Here is a 17,095-nt window from a genome sequence, read left to right on the forward strand (position 1 = left end):
CGTCTCCTCCTGTGTCCACCCACCCCTGCCTGTCTTCTGTCTTCCCGAGCTAGGGGGAGCGCGGGTTGTGGAGGGAAAAAGGAGGCGCAGGAGGCAGCTGCAGAGGAGTGGAGTCACGGGCGGGGGGGTGGGGGGGGCAGCGGGACCCTGACTGCGCCCCACACTGCAGGCTGCTCTCAGTCTGGGGCTGTGCGTGTTACACTGTTGTCAGGGACGTTTTCCTGAGACATCAGAACCTCCCTGGGAAGCTCCAGATAGGGGAAGGAGAAGCAGAGTGCACGTGGGACCTGGGCGCCCTCAGGAGTGGCCCCATCCCGGAGCTCCCTGGGCGCGCTCAGCAGTATGCCACTAACTCCCCCAGAACCAGGAGCGGAAGCACAGGACGTACGTGTACGTGCTCATTGTCACAGAAGTGCTGGAGGACTGGGAAGACTCGGTGAGCATTGGTAAGTCCTGCCTGTCCACCAGCCCTGCCTCGCCACTGGGCACCCCGCAGAGGTGAGAAAGAGGCCAGCTCGGCAGAGCTCATCCCAGCTGGAGGTGTCCAGAGGGCGGGGGAGCTGGGAACGTGGCCCCTGAGTCAGACATGTTTCTGAGATGAAATTGGCTCCTCCCCAGCACTGATTCTCCTGTGCCCTGAGCAGATACGGGCCACACCTCTGCCAGGCCAGGGCTGCCACTGCCCCAGGGCCAACAGGGAGAACAGGACACTCACGGGTGGCCGAGTGTGTGCCTGCATGCACAAGGCTGAGCTCAGCCCGAGCACTGTGGGGAGGAGCAGGCAGCATGGCACATGCCATGACCCAGGGACTCTGGGAGGCTGAGGCAAGAGGATCACGGGTTCCATCCCAGTCTGGGCGACGTAACAACACTGTGTCTCAGAAAGAAGGCACGTTGTTTTTAAGGACTAGAGTTGTAGCTCAGTGGGTTCCATACTCGGTATTGTAAGGAAAATGCCATTCATACGTTGGGGGAACCTGTTGGCTTCGTGGATGAACCCCTTAGCAGGTGTTCCGGGGTGTAGAGGAATGGGGTAGTGGCTTGCAGCTCTGAGGTGCAGCTGCCTTTCTCCTGCAGAGCTGTGTCCTTGAGTTCGCAGGTCACCCTTGTGTCTGTTGAGTAGCAGCTGGAGTGGCTCGGTTGGCTTGGGTTTCACCTCCTACTTGAAAGGGAGTCTGTTCTTGAAGACCGTGACATTAGTGGCGTTTCTGCTTTAAGAGGCGATGGATAGAATTCACCAGCAACTTGGTCCCTTTTTGCAGTGTGGCTTGGCCCACGTGTTTTTGAGCTGGGCAGTCATAGCCATTGGGTGCGGAGTGTCTCAGGGCCCGTGGTGATGAGGATGCTTGCGTCAGTGAGCTCAGCGTGGGCGGTGGACACTGGCGCTGGGCCTGGAAAGAGGATAGGCAAGTGTGAGGTGGGCATCACACGCCTGCGATGAGGTGTTTTTAAAGTCCCTTGCCCCGTTCACCTCCTCAAGGGCTTTTCCTCCCGCCTGGGAGAATCTGCTGCAGGGCACAGAGTGAAATGCGAGGGTGGAGCCCTCTCCCTCAGCACCACCCCTCGACAGGTGTGTGGGGGGGTGAGGCGCCCTGGTTCCCTGGTCACAGGTGAGAGCCATGCGTGGGCAGGGGCCCAGGCGCAGCATGTGGAGGCAGAGCAGGGCCACGTTAAAACAGGAAGTGGAGCTGGGACACGCCGAGGCAGGAGGGCCGCGGGGTCAGGACCAGCTCGGGCAGCTTAGCCAGGCTCCAGCTCAGAGTTTCAAAGGCAGGCACCGTGGAGTCGCTCACTGCAGAGGCCCTGGTCCAGCCCCAGAGCTGGGAGTGAGGTTGAAATGGACGGCTCTGACCAGATGCTGGTTGCCACCTTTTGAATGGGCAGGAAAGAAGAAAGGCAGCAGTGTCTGTAAGGGTGCAAGAGACCACCCGACACAACAGTCCCGGCAAGCAGCATGGGGTGGAAACGGCTTTTCTGGAAGGCAGTGGAGATGCTTTATCTCACCCCTGGGACATGAACCATTTACCTGTCCAATCGTTTAAACTCAGGATGACCAAAAATTGCTAAGAGGAAATACAAAAATGATTATTTTATCAATACAAGAATTCAGTACAAAAATCCACTGGTAAAGGCAGGTGTGGTGGTGGATGCCTATGATCCTAGCACTCAGAAAGCTGAGGCGGGAAGATTGCCCTGAGTTTGAGGCCAGCCTGGGTTACATCGATAATTCAAAACCAGCCTGAGATACATAGCAAAACCCTATCTCAAAAAAGAAAGAAAAGAAGGAAGGAAGGAGAAAGTTAAAAGGGGTGGGGGTAGATAAGGACACATTTCAGTGGTAAGGCCCTGGGTTTGATTCCTGGTTCCATCAAAAATAAAATCAAATCTGCACTGTGTGTGTGGGTGCTGTTCGGGTACGTCCCCAGGTTAACCATCGTGTTAGGAAATGGGTCCTGGTGACGGTCTTTGTTTTCTGGACGAGGAAGGTGGGGCCCTAGAGGTCAGTGCTGGCCCGTGGTGCCCGGCATCTAAGCATAGCACTCCGGGCTGGGCTGCCTTTGGAGAGCCGGAAGCCTGATTCCAGATGTGCAGGGGTTTCTTTCTCAGACGAGGCCAGGAGAATACACCGCAGCGCTGAGAGCAGTGTTTTCTAGCTTGTGAGATGGTGGTGCTTGCTGGGTGTGGAGTACACACCTGCAGTCCCAGCACGCAGGAGGCCGAGGCAGGAGGACCGCTGCTGCCAGTTCAAGGCCAGCCTGGTTTACATGGTGAGACCTTGTCTCAAGAAACAAAAAAAGGAGCTGGGAATTTAGCTCAGTGGCATAAGTGCCTGCCTGGCAGGCGGTTTGAGGTTCATGAGTTCAATCCCTGGTACCAAAAAAAAAAAAAAAAAAAAAAAAAAGGATGGTGCTTATACTTTCCTGTTTCTGCAGCTCCCACACCCCTCATGCTGGGGGCTGACCGCGGGGCCACTTACACAAGTGCCTTACACTGTGCTAAACCCCCGCTCTGTTGTTTTCCATCCATTGATTTATGTGTTTATTGTGGTACCGGGAATCGAATTCACGACCTCATGCTTGCCAGACCAGCGCTTGTGCCACTGAGCTGTACTCTCAGCCCCTCCTTTTCTCTTTTAATAACCCAAAAACTTTTAATAAGCCCCCCCCCCTTTTTGAGGCAGGGTCTTGCAGTGTAGTTCAGGCTGTCCCTGCACGCAGTTTCCTCAAACTCAGTGACCCTCTAGCCTTGGCCTCTGCCCCCTATGTTACTCCAATTTTAAGCAGTGATTTTTATTTTATTTATTTTGTGATATGTGGGGATTGAACCCAGGGTCTTCACACTGAGGTACACATACACCTCTTTTTTCCCCCTTTAGGAACAAGGTCTCACTAAGTAGCCCAGGTCAGGCTTGAATTTGGAAATCCTCCTGCCTCAGCCTCCTAGAGTGCTGGTATTATTACCCTTTACAACAAATCCTAGTTTAATCATTGGTATCTTATCTAACTTTTTTTTTTAATCAGTACTGAGGATGGAATCCAGGGTAGAAGCTTTACCACTGAGCTATATCTTAGACTTTTTTTTTTTTTTTTTTTTTTTTTGGTATTGGGGATGGAACTCAAGACCTTGTGCTTGCCAGGCAGACCCTTATGCTGCTGAGCTAAATCCTCAGCCCCTCACCTTTTTATTTTTTCAGACAAGGTCTTACTAAATTAGCCTGGCACAACTTGAACTAGGAATCCTCTTACCTCAGCCTCCCTTAGTGCTAGGATTACATGTACAAATTTCTGTGCCTGACTGGCTTTTTTGTTACTTTCATAAAAGAAAAGTAATAGAGGATTTTAAAGCATTAATATGAAAAAATGGAACCTGAAGAGTTAATGGTGGTCTGTGATAACCGTTTGGTATTTTCTGTGAAGTAGGTCTGTGACTCCTGTAAAAGCTTTAGGTACCAGCTGGTTCCAGCCCAGCCATCCTGGTGCTCTGGGTGCCGCTTCTCATGTTCAGTTTCGTGGCAGGTGACCTGCTGCTGGCCCCTCCGAGGCCCAGGTGTGCAGGGTGCACACAGCCAGCATCGTCTCAGGTCCCAGGCCTCACCTGTGTCCTCCTCAGGCATCTGAGTGTCGTTTTGGAGCACGTAAAGTGTGCTGGTGTGCTGGGCGCAGTGGCGCACGCCTGTAACCCCAGCATTCGGGAGGCTGAGGCAGGAGAGTCACTGTGAGTCTGAGGCCAACCTGCACCGTCTGGTGACACCCTATCTCAAGAAACAAAAAAACAGTACTGAGAAACATTGATTTCATGTTTTCATGGGCTTTTTCTCCAGACTCGGAGCTCACTGCTTCCACGTGTACTACTGTCTTTTCTCTGCCCTCACAGGAAGGAAAAGGGAGTGGTTTAAAATAGAAGAGGCCATAAAAGTGCTGCAGTATCACAAACCCGTGCAGGCGTCGTACTTTGAAACGTTGAGGCAAGGCTACTCCGCCAACAACGGCACCCCGGTCGTGGCCACCACGTACTCGGTGGCTGCTCAGAGCTCCATGTCGGGCATCAGATGACTGAAGAGGCCCGCGAGCCCGGTGCTGGGCCCTGGACTGCAGTGCGGCCCTGCCGGCTCTCCTCCCGCAGCCTCCTGCCGCTGCGCCCCCTCCTCCTAGTCCTCCTCCTCCCCCTCCTCCTCTCCGCCTCTTACTCCTCCTCCTTGGGCAGCGGCAGCGACAGCGGGCGGCCAGCCTCCCGCGGTGTTCGGTGTTCGAGATGGGCTTTTTCTTCTTTCCCTGGAGGGGTGGGGGCTGGGCGTGTAGTCTGTAAGTACTTTTGTGCATGATCTGTCCCCCTTTTCACACTGCACCCCCTGAAGAGAGGCAGACATCTTTCCCCCAGTTCTCAAGCCTCCCTGTTTGTCTCATCCGGCCCTGGCCAGACATTTTCTTTGATTTTTAAGCAACTTTTTTTTTATTAAAAGATACCAGTGTGAGATGAAGCTTTTTGAGGGTCTGTGCTATGCTGTGCCGTTCAGCGGGGTACATTTATCTGCACATTATATACCACACATATAATATGTAAATAAATGACTTGGGAGACTCTCGGTGTTTAACACTTCAGGGGTTTTTGTTTTTGTTTTTTATTCGAGGGTGTTTCTAGCATGGAGACCCTCAGAACTCTCTTTTTTTGCTTTTGACGCTATAGTTAGGCTGGTCCGTAGTGTGGGCTGTGGTTCTAGGGTGACCTTCAGATTGCTCCCTGGACCCACGGCCTTTTTCAGAAGCCGTGTTTCCGTTCCATGGCAGACGTGAAGCAGGAGGAACCTGTTTTCTTTATACCAAGCCAGGAGCAGCAGCCTCAGCCCAGACCCAGTGAAACAGTGGTGGAAGCTGAGTCCTGCCCTGCGTGTGCTGTGGGGTTTGCACTAGAGCCTCGGGATCACGTCCTCGAAAGCGCACGGCGCGGTTTCCACCTGCTGCTTCGGAATCTTCCACCCCACCTCATCTCCTGTGCCTCTCACGCCGTGCCGAACCAGATGTCACCCTCACCCAGACCTGCCCGCTATCCTGCACAGCCCCAGGAGCCGGGACAGGCGGTGACGTCTGCCCTCGCAGCATTGCAGCGCTGGAGCGCAGCCTGGGTGCTGCTGTCCCTCGGTCTGCGAAGGTGCAGGCCTAGCAGTGCTGGGGAAGTCGCGCAGTCGTGGGCGCCAAGCCACGCGGCGTGGCCTGCTGAGGTCCTGTTGGCTTTGACACAGCTGTCACGGGGGTGCAGGTGTCCATGTGTTGTCTGTTGGGAAGCGGGAGGGCTTGGTCGGGGAGGGGCAGAGCTGGGGGAGCAGGGTGGAGAGACTGAGCCAACCGATCCTGGCTCAGAGCGGAGGTTGTCGCTGTCCTGTTAGTGACATCTCCCCTGTCAGACACAGCCAGGATGTGAAGTGGCAGTCGCAGCACACTTTCTTAAAGATTCTGGTAAATACTACAGCTTTACAGAGCTTTTGCTTTTCCCTCCCCCAGAGGGACGCCTCTGCTGGCCCATGTCGTTTAGTGTTGAGTTTCAGGGTCTGCAGCAGTAGGGCAGCTCTGAGTGTCACTCTGTGCTCTCAGTTTGCATTCTCTGTCCCACCTTAGGCCTGGACCAGAAGCAATGCCCACGGTTCCCAGGGAGCGGCTCGCTGTCTGTAGGTCCTGCTTACAGCAAGCGCACTGCCTTGGGCTACATTTAAAGTTCTGCCAAATAAAGGGGAAATAAAATAAAAATAATTTAATCTCTACATAAAATCCTAAACATGCAGCTTGCAAATAATTCTGCTTCATGATGTGGCTTGACTACCCCTGGAGTCCAGTAGTGAAGAGGCTCTGCTTTGCCAGTGGTACTCACGGGCGTCCCCGGCCTGAGGGTGTTCTGCGGGGCATGTGACAGTACCCTGCCCTGGGGTCCACTTGGGACTGTGGGGCTCTCTGGGTGGCGGGGGCAGCTGCACGGAGCTGTGTGGTGGGGGGCCGGGAGCGGGCGCCCTCTGCCCAGCCCGCACAAGAACCCTTTGTCAGCCAGTGCCCCGCGGTGCCCTCCGAGGCTAGTGAGCAGCCCGGGTTTGACTTCTCTGCCACCGCCAGTGCCGCAGCCGTTCTTACGGGTCTGGTTGGAGTCCTTTTGTGACACATTGGTTGGGCCCACAGTTACAATACCCTCTATCTCTCCAAGAAAGCCAGAAGTGTTAGAAACTCCCCCAGTGAAGAACAGTTACCTGACACCGGCTCCTGATCCCAGCCTGCCCAGCCTGGGTTCTGCATTACTGAGTCTCTTGACTGGGCACAGGGGATGATAGCAGGGGTTTTCCTGTTTTCTCTCTTTTCTGGTTCATGAATTACAGCCACTGGGGAAATGTCATTGAAGTCATGTGATCTATTTGGACCACAACCTAACTATGTGTGTGAGACAGAGATGGGGGGGGGGGCAGACAGAGGCAGGACGAGGGGGATTCCTAGTCAATGTCTGTGGTTGCCGTTAGGCCAGAACAGCTTGAGACTTGGCCTTGTCCTTTCTGCAAGTGTCCAGCCCCGGCTGACATGCAGGGGTGGGCTCACTGCTGAGCCATGTGGCAGGGTCAAAGGGTAGAGGTTTCCTTGCTTAGAGGTCCCTGGATGGTGGTACTGCAGGACTTCTGGCGCCCCCCCCCCCCCGCCTGTGAAGCCCTTGAACCCAGGCCTCACCGAAGGTTGGCAGCTGTTTTGTGAACATGTGGCTGCATGGACAGCTTCCTTCACAGCACAGAAACATTTCATTTTGATGTTAAAGAGAACCCCTGTGATGTCCCTTAGAGCTACCTAAAAGAGCAAGGCCACCCTTGGTGGGTTTTTTAAAAGGAAAAGTGGGTTGCAGAGTCATTGCCCCTCTTCCCCAGTCTCTCCCATGCCCCACCCCACTGCAGCCCTGCTGCACCCCACGCTGTCCCACCTCCCCCTCTGCCGAATCCCCACCAGACCTTCTTATTAAAAGACCTTCCCTGAGCCACATCACTCTTAACTGTCATAAAGCATTTATTAACCACATTGGGAGTTTTGCCGCAGCTGTGTGATTTTAATATTTCCCAAATGTGTTCTGAATGCAGTGGAGGTTAGGTTAGAAATCAGGGAAACACCTGGACAGACCTCTTCAGTGGCCTTGTTGCTGTGCTCTAAAAGAAATGTGTGTTGGCCGTAGTTATACTGCCTTGTCCTGGTTCTCTCTCTGCTTCAGAAAACAGCCCAGGCCTTCCTGAGAAACAGCTGTGTGGGGCAGCTGGCTGCTGGGCGGGGTGGGGCAGGGCATCCCGAGGTGGTGAAGTGATGCTCTCTGGGCCTTGCTGGTGGGGACTCAGAGGTCACCCTGCCTGGCTGGCTGGCTGTGCTTCGGAGCCCTGGTGCTGGAGCCCTGGCTTGCTGGGCACCATGGGGCCCTCCCAGCAGTGGTCAGCCTTGCCTCAGCCACCTCACTTGCAGCGGCTAGGGTCATTTCTGCGCTCCTGGGTGGGCTTCATGAGGAGGCCTCGCTGTCCACCAGGGTGGTTTTCTGCATGGCCCCTAAAGCATGTCTAGGAAGTGAGGCTGTCCCCTTGGGGAGTGATCGCCAGGAAGGGGAGCCACACAGACTCAGAATGCAGCAGGCCGGGGGCTTTGCTGAAAAATAAGGGTCCATTTCTAGAAGGGCGGGAGACTATTGCTTCTGATTCTCCAGCAGCTGGTTGTATGATCACTCCAGGTTTATATTGGGTTTATATTAATAGTTTTGAGCCTGAGGACTTTCTGGCTTCTCACCAGGCAGCAGCAGAAAAGAGGCATTGTCATCTTACCAGCCATGATGAGCTCCCCACCCCACCCCCAGCTAAGCGTGAGGAGCCAGGGGCCCTGAGTTGGAGGATGTTCATTCTGGCCTGAAACAACTTCCTGCTAAAGTGCTCTATCCAGGGAGCAGAGTGGCTCAGAGCCCAGGAAGTTGCTCTTCCAGGCCTGAGCACCTTCCCCCCAGGGTTTGGGAAGACCTTTGTAGCCCTTAGGAAGTGAACTGGCTGCTCTGTACCTGAGGGTCCAGCCTGAGACACTCCGCTGCAGGAATTCAGACTGGGAATCCCTCAGGAAGCAATCCTGCCCTGAGCCTCTCTGGCCATCTCTTGCCCGCTGAGAGGAAGCTTTCCAGGTCTCTAACTTAACGCAGTTGTTGTGGAGAAAGTTTTGTTACTAATAAATGACCCAAAGGGCATCTAGTTTTGCACCGTTGGTGTAAGATGTGCAACTTGTGCCAGGGAAAGTCCACACTGGTGTCAGGGACCCAGAAAGGGGCAGGACACAAGAGTGTCCAGGTAACAGGTCTGAGGTTCAGGCATAGCAGGCTCGCAAAGGTGTCCCTACAGGGGGACCTGAGGTCTTTCTCGGGGAGCCCACAGTTTGCAGCTGGAAGTCTCTCCTCTGTGGCTGAGGGAGGTTTTTTGTTTTTTTTTTTTTTGTTTGTTTTTGTTTTTTCTTTAAATCGGTACCAGGGATGGAACTCACGGCTGCCTACTTGCCTGGCAGGCGCTTATGCCACTGAGCTAAATCCCCAGCCCCTGGCCGAGGGAGTTTTGCTCAGAATTTCCCAGTGTGACTCCCCTCAGCATGTCCGGCTTGCCACCAGCCTTTCGTTCAGTCTGTGAGTGCCCCGGCCTCTCACGTCCCTGTGTGAGCAGAGGCGAGTGTGTTGCTCAAGGGACAGACAAGGGGGGCCTGGTTAGAAGAGGAAGCGGTCACCTGTCAGGGAAGAAATGCCTAGGGACAGTGTGACTGACTTCCCGGTCTGCAGGCCTGCAGACGGGCTCCCACAAGAGGCAGGCTCGCAAGCATGTTTGCCTGAAGACAGGTGGCTGCCTGCTGTCCTTGACCTCGTGCTTGGCTAAAGAAGTTAGGGTGCTTGGGGGTGTCAGCAACTGTGGGACGAGAAGGACACAGGTGCCTGGTGTGGGCACGGAACCTCGTTTCAGGGCCTGCCCGGCACCCCTGCAGTGACCAGAGCGGGCAGGGCTGTTCCTTGCTGCAGTCACCGCACCCCGCTCGCCCATCTCAGTGCCCATGGGGCCATAGTGGTCCCCAGGACCGCTGTGGCTAAGAGCGAACCAGGCGTACTTCTCCCCCTTGAGGACCATGTGGCTGCGGGCTCCCCACTGCCATTGCAGTCACGGGGATGCGCTGAGGTTAGTGCACCCCAGGAGACGGAGGCCCTGGCCCTCCTAGGGCGCAGGCAGTGTAGCCCCCCTGCCAGTGGCCATCCAGAGCCACAGGCCTTTCCTAAGTGTGAAGGGGGCTCAAGGGACAGGACTGGTTTGTGCGCCGCAGGAGTCAGCTTTCCAGTGTTCCTGGTCTTGCTTTCCTTTATGTTGTGGTGTTTTCTTTTGTTTCGTTGTTAGTTTCCCAAACAGCCTGGCCTAGCAGTGCGCAGAAAGTCTAGCTTCTCTCTTGCTGTCTTGCTCTCCTGCTCTCTGTCTCTGTCTGTCTGTCTTTCTCTCAGGAATTCTCGCCACCTCATGGGAGCCACCTGCATGCACCTGGAGGAAAGGGCCCAGTGTGGCCCAGGCCTGGTGACGCAGGTGCCTGCAGCGGATAGGCAGCCTCGCCCATAGAGAGTGCTTCATCCCCCCCCCCCCCCGCTGGACCCTGCTGCCCACACCCCACGCCTTTCTGTAAGGAGGTCCTGTGGCCTGTGCGCACCGGCCCCTCGTGTGAGGACCAGGTCCTGGGTCCCCCATGAGCTGCATGGGAGGGAAGGCGCTGGAGCTGGAGGCTATAATCTTGTGCCAACCAATAAAAAGCAGTGTTTCACACACGGCCGTCAGCGTCTGGTCTCTTCTTTCCAGGGGCTTCCCTAGAGCCCTTCCTGTCAGTTGTCTCATGTCACCACACTCCTCTGCCATGTTCCTGGAGGTCATTAGAGGTCCAGGGTGACCGGTGAAGGCACTGCCCCAGGGAAGCCGGGCGCTTCAGCTCGGTCCTGTGCCAGGTGTGGAAGCAGGGCCAGCCTCCCACCCCCAGGAGGCCCAGCACCTCCCAGGGGGAAGGAGAAGGGTGCATCCAGGGTGGAGGAGAACCCGGGACGTACTGTGCTATGTTTGGAGCCATGCAGTGAGGCAGTGTGGAGTGCGGTACCCCGAGCCTTCTGTCCCCCAGGCCAGACCAGGTCAGGAGCCTCAGGTGCAGAGAGGAGCAGTGTGATGGGACCAGATCCTGCCAGGCTACGAAACCCAGCCCCCAGGGACCCATCTGAGAGCCGGGGCCCTGAGATGTTAGCCTGCCTCCCAAGGAGGAGTCGGGGAGCTGTGGGGATCCACCTCATGTGAGGCTGCAGCCGATGAGCAGCCCGGAGACCTGCTGCTGACGCAACTGGACATGCGTCCTGGAACGCTTGTCTGTGTGACGGCAGGCATCGGGGAGTGAGCCGGTCACTGCCTCGTGTCCTGCTGCCTGGGTTCTGGCAGAGACAGGCTTCCCCACGCCCAGGGCACACCCTCCGCCTAGACTCAAATATTGTGTGGGGTGGGTCTGTTTCAGGGTTGAACCCAGGGCCTTGGCACTGAGCTGCACTGACCTTTTTTGTTGTGCTGGGATCAGGGCTCGCTAAGCCGCCGTAAGCTGGGCTCAGGCCTAGCAATCCTGCTGCTCAGCCCGCAGAGCTCTGGGATTACAGGCCTGCCCCTCCTGCAGGCTAGGAAAATCCCAGTCCATGGGCTCGTGCCTCCTGCTCTTCCCTGAGGCTGCACACACTCAGAAAATCGCCTCTGGCCCCCTCAGACAGTCCCTGAAGTGTCCTGAAAACTCACTGCTGGTCACTTCCTACTCAAGCATTCTTAGTTTTATTTTAGGGGTGCAGTGCAAAGCATGGAGTTTTCTGCAGCTTCCGGGACTTGGGGCTAGAGAGAGAAATCCAAAGAGGCCCCCCAGCTCTTAGGCATGGGTGACAGGAAGTCAGGGTGAAGGGCACCAGTGCACCTCCTGATGCAGTGGGAGCTGGCTCTGCACCCAGGGGCCCCCGCATTGGACTGCAGTGGGTGGCTGCCATCCGAGGCAGCTTTGGCTGCTTTCTGGTTCCAGGCAGAGGTGGGGCGGGGCAGGGCATGAGGAGCGCATTTTCTCTCTGAGGCCTTGTGACGCCCAGCCAGCATCTCAGCAGCCCCCGCCCGGAAGAGACTCGAGGCTTTGCTGCCTGTGTCCTGAATGCCAGTGATGTGCTGGGCCCAGGACACCCCGTCCTCAGAGGCGCCTGCTTGGTGACAGATGGCATGAAATGGGAGCAGAGACAGCCGGGAGGGAGGCAGGGCAGGAGTGCTGAGGATGCTGCCACAGGGCGGGCTTGGGGACCAGGGCCACTGAGCGGTGCAGGGCAGACACCCCCAAGGCTCTGTGCCGGGACAGCTGGCCGAGCACTGGCCAGGGTGCAGGTCTTGGCCCAGCTGTTGACAACCTCTGTGGCTTCTGACATGTCACCATCACTGGCCACTGAGGGTCAAAGGAAACGTGCTGGGCATGGTGGTGCATGCCTATACTCTCGGCTCTCCAGCAGGCTGAGGCAGGAGGGTTCTAAGTTTGAGTCTAGCCTGGTATAGACCTTGTCTGAAAAAATAAAAAGGGTATAGGGTCCAGTGGTAGACCACCCCTGGACTACCCCCACCACCACCAATGCTGGTACAGAATCTGTCACCAAATTTGGGGTATGATCCTGGGATGGTGGCTAGCTATTTGGGAGATGTCAACACCCATGCCAGGTTCATGAAATGATACAAATAAAGCCATAGCCTACCCTGATAATCTCAGTGCAGAGAAAATGCAGGCAGAGAAGCCCGAGTGGCGGAACTGGCTCCTTCCCAAAGAAGGGGGTGTCACAGGCTAGGGTCCTGGGACCAAGGGCTTGGCTGGCTGCCCAGCCTCCAGAGCAGGGAGGAAGCTGGGGTTCAGTGGCTTGGTGGGGACGTGTGAACCTTACTCCGAGCCTCAGAGCCAGCGGAGTGGGGACGGGGGTAACACCAGCACGGTCCCAGCCCTGCACCTGGAAGCTGACGGCACCATCCGTGTCCCGGGGTCCAGCCCTGCTCACACCTCTGCCCTCAGCCCTCACTGAGGACGGGGAAGCAGACAGGTTCCGGTAACACCCATGCGTGGTGGGCTGGCCTGTCATCCCAGTACTGGGGGAGAGCTGAGGCAGGGGAGCCACCTTGAGTTTGAGGCCAGCCTGGGCTACACAGAGACAGATACTGTCTCAGTATCTAAATAATAGTCACAGAGGAGCTGGACGTGGTGGCGCACACCTGTCATCCCAGCATGCTGGGAGGCCCTGGGTTCAACCCTTAGTGCAAAAATAAATAAAAATGTAAAAAATGAGAAAAGCCACAGTGAAGCTCCAGAAACATGGCAGGTAACATGGAAAACACCACGGCCAGGCCCGAGGAAGCCCTGCATCCAGCAGAGGCCACCCTCACCCCACAGAGGTGCTGAGCCAAGTCCAGAAGTCAATAAATGGGGCAATGAGCAGGGCGGGGGCCAGGAGCAGACGTGGGGAGTGCGGACAGGGTCCGAGCTGGAGGGCCTCCAGTCTGGAACGGTGGGCTTTTCAGCCGGCCGCACAGCTGAACAGTATAAAGTGGGATCCCTGCCTCTCACCCCCTGCCTCCAGGAAATAAATACACACAAGTGTGAAAAATGAGTCAACAAACCTTTAGGCTTGGGGTTTTGTGTTTTGTTCCTTTGCTTTGTTTTTGTGACAGAGTCTTGCTATGTACCCAAGGCTTGCCTCGAACTCAGGGCATGAGTCTCAGTCTCCCAAGTGCTGGAATCACAGGCATGCATCACCATGCCCAGCTGGGAAACTTAAAACAGTGTCTCACTGAGTTGCCCAGGCTGAACTCAAGCTTGGGACCCTCCTGCCTCAGCCTCCTGGAGTGCTGGGATCGCAGCTGTGTGCTGTCACAGCCAGCGGCAGTTCTGGAAGTAAGCACAGTGAGCAGGGCTTCTCAGGAGTTCTGCAGTTTGCAGCCCTCAGCAGGAAGTGTAGGCTGCTGTGCCTTTGCTGGTGTGCACGGTTTAATTTTTTATGGTGTTTGGTGGTGCTGGAAATTCATACTGAACCTTTCACTCTGAACCACGCCCCCCCACCCCACCCCGTTCCCTTTCCACGTTTGTCCGAGTTTTGAGACCGTCTCTCTAAATGGCCCAGACTGGTTTTGCACTTGCAGTCTCCTGCCTCAGCCTCCCGAAGTCCTGGGGTTATGGGTGCGTTCCACCACACCCTGCTGCAATTCGTATTTTAAAATAAGTCTTTGGTCCACACACCATGCAGGCAGTGCCAGGACCGGACCGCACCACCCTGTCTCGCTCTCTACCATAAAGACTCCTCGTCCACACATTTCTCCACGTCGTCTCTCGGGACCCCGAGTCTCCCCCTAGCATCTATCCCTGTTCCTGCTGTTAGAGCCATGTCTGTGCGGGCGCTGCACCCAGGCCTCTCTCTCCTATCCCCCTCCAGTCAGCCCCTCACAGCCACTGAGGCCACACGGACCCCCCTACCCCACCTCCTCGGCCCAGTGCTGATGGTTTAGGGAGCTGGCTTCTGCCCGCCCTGGGAGATGGATTTTTGCCCCTGCTGCGTCCTACAACATTCAGGTGTTCTCCGGTGCCTCTCTCAGCACCACTGCACAGTGCACAGGCTCCAAGGCCTTTGGGCTCGGTGGGCCTTGTCTCAAGGTGCCTTCTGAAGGAGAGCCCCGCCCTGGTCCTCAGTGCCCCCTGGACGCTGCAGAGCAGGTACCAGGGTGCTTAGGGTCACCCCGCCCCTGCCCTGCCCTCAGGCACGGCTCCAGGGAGCCCTGGGCGTCCTGGGTAGAGGATCCGGAGGCAAGGGAGGAGACCGCTCTTCCCTGTAAGGGTGAGTCTGCTGTGTCCGGTGGGCACTGGACTATCGGTGGCCCCTCTCCTCTAGGTCCTGAGTCTGGGCTCGGGATGAGGTGCGGTCGGAAGCAGGAGAGGTAAGCAGGGTGCTGGGAATGGTGTTAGCTAAGTCGTTCCACACTGCAAACATGAAACATCATCTTGGATCCCGGACTTTCAGAGGATCCTAGTGTATAACAAGGAGGAACAGTGCGCAGTGGCACACATCTGTGTGATCCATGGTGCTTGGAGGCTGACACAGGAGGGTTCCAAATTAGGGCCATACGCCATTTCACAGAATAAGAAAGGGCTGGAGTGGAGCTCAGTGGTAGAGCGCTCGCTTAGCATGCATGAGGTCCTGAGTTTAATCTCCTGTCTCAAAAAACCAACCCCCTAGCCCCCCCCCAAAAAAAAACTATCAGATGTATCTGGACATGACGGTGCACACTTAATCCTAGCACTGGGGAGGCTGAGGCAGGAGGATGCTGCAAATTCAAGATCAGCCTGGGAGACACAGTGAGACCCTGTCTCAAAAAAAAAGACACAAAGACAGTTGTCAGATGCCGTGGTGTACACTTATAGTCCCAGCTCCTCTGGGGCTGAGGCAGGAGGATGGCAAGTTTGAGACCACCCTGGGCAACCTGGGAAGAGCTTTCTCAAAAGCATAAAAAGCTGGACGAAGCTCATGTACAGTGACCCTAGGTTCAGTCCTCAGTGCAGAGAGCAAGACAGGCATCGCTGTACACAGTAACAGTTTTAGCTTTTTTTATTCATTAAAGGTTCAGACCCAGAAACAATTGCCAGGAATGTAACTCAGTGGCACAGCATATGCCAGGCAAGCTGGAAGCCCTGAGTTTGATTCCTGGGACCAAAAAAAGATGAAAAACAACAACAAATCCGAGCATTGAGACGCATGCCTATAATCCCAGCACGTGGGACACTGAAGCAGGAGGATTATTGCAAATTTGACACCAGCTACAAAGTTAGCTCAAGGCCAGCCTGAACTGCACAGCAAGACCCTGTCTGCAAAAACAAAAAGAAAACCATCAGCCCGTTCTCTCTGTAGCAAATGTACATTAAGATAGAATCTCTGTACAGTGAGGACCATGCTTACCCATGTCTCTGCACCCTGTTGGCCACAGCCCATAGTACAAGTAGCACAGGCTGGGCTCAAACTCACCGTGATCCTCCTGCCTCAGCCTCCCACCAGTGCTGGGATGGCAGGTCTTCACCCCCTGCCGTGCCTAGTAACGCTCTCCCTTGTTCCCGAGGCATCTTTGTTACATGCCGCAGATGAGGAAACCTGTGAGCCCGTCTTTCTGAACTGGTCTGTCTGCTAATGCAACGATCCCTGGTCCCATCCGTCTGGCTGCAAGGGACAGTTTTGTTCCTCCCTAAAGCGACTACAGCGGCATTGTCTATAGTCCTGTGTTCTCTGTGTCCACTCTTCCGTCGCTGGACACACAGCTGGCTCCACCTCAGGGCCACCATGCGCAGGCGGGCATCTGATGTCGCCCATCCTTCCTCCTTCCTCCTCAGGGTGGCACTGCTGGGTCCCACGGAAGCCTCCCTAGTGCCTCTGCTCACTTCCTCTCCTGCCCACAGTGGAGGCCACCCCTTTCCTATACCCTCAGCAGCACTTCTCTGTCAGTGGTTTGAACCCAGGGCCAAACCACAGCCTTTTTTGTTTTTCTGAGACAGGGTCTTGCTAAGTCACTTAAAATATCCAGGCTGAGCTCAAATTTGCAATCCTCCTCCTCAGCCTCCCAGGTTAGAGATTCCAGGAATGCATGGTCACACTGGTCTTGTCTGGGTACTTTGTAATGGGCCCGTTTTTTAATGGCTACCAGGCAATGGCTCCACACTTGTTGGGCTAGGCATTTTTGTCTCTTCTTTTTTCTTTTTCTTTTTTTTTTTTTTTGGTACTGGGTATTGAACTCATGACCACCTGCTTGCAAGGCAGGTGCTTATGCCACTGAGCTAAATCCCCAGCCCATTTTTGCCTCTTCTTGATCTTGTTCTGGAATGATGCAGTTACATAAAAACAGTCTTCGATCATGTCCAGTGGATCTGGAGCAGGACAGAAGAACACAAGGCATCAGGAGGATGGGACGCCCCAGCTCCTGTACCAAGCCCTGCAGTACAGATAAGCAGTAGTCAAAACTCCAGTGTGAGGTGCCAGAGATTTAGCTCAGCAGCATAAGCGCCTGCCTGACAAGCACAGAGTCGTAAGTTCGATCCCAGGTACCAAAAAAAAAAAAAACAAAAAACAATTCCAGTGGGGCTGCTGGTCTGGCTGTGTCCCACACACCTGTCACCCCAGGTAATTGCAAAACTGAGTCAACTACTTACAAAGCTGAGTCAGGAGGATCTTACATCTGAGGCCGGTCTCTGTCTCAAAAAATGAGGATGAGAGGGAGACCTGGCTGTCAGAGCACTCTGCTGATCGCTCCAGGCTGGGTCTTTGGGAAGCTGCCACGTGCTTAGTGGAAGAGAACTGGCACCTCCTCAGTCATCAGGGGTGGAGGAGTAGCTGTGCTCCCCTGCTAGAGCCTCCAAACAAGAACAACATGAAAAGGAGGTGTGGCTCAGTGGCACCCCACTCCTTGGGGTCAACACCCAGTAGTGCAAAGAAGAAAGGGAGGAGAGGCAGGGGAGATACCCAGGGCGGGGCTTCCCTCCCTGGAGGTTAGAGG

At 55.4% G+C, this 17,095-nt stretch overlaps 1 protein-coding gene across 1 annotated transcript in view; it reads left to right on the top strand.

Moving 5' to 3' along the window:
- Positions 1-5,099, top strand: part of Nudt3 (nudix hydrolase 3) — a 71,737-nt gene extending 66,638 nt beyond the window's left edge. The window contains exons 4-5 of the mRNA XM_063239038.1: positions 362-446; positions 4,375-5,099. Coding sequence (XP_063095108.1) covers positions 362-446; positions 4,375-4,553 — 264 coding nt within the window. The 3' untranslated portion in view covers positions 4,554-5,099. The remainder of the gene's footprint in view (positions 1-361; positions 447-4,374) is intronic.
- Positions 5,100-17,095: the final 11,996 nt, after the last annotated feature.

The sequence above is a fragment of the Cavia porcellus genome, unplaced genomic scaffold, assembly GCF_034190915.1.
Source record: "Cavia porcellus strain 051 isolate PalLab524CR breed Dunkin Hartley unplaced genomic scaffold, mCavPor4.1 scaffold_28, whole genome shotgun sequence".
Taxonomy (NCBI): domain Eukaryota; kingdom Metazoa; phylum Chordata; class Mammalia; order Rodentia; family Caviidae; genus Cavia; species Cavia porcellus.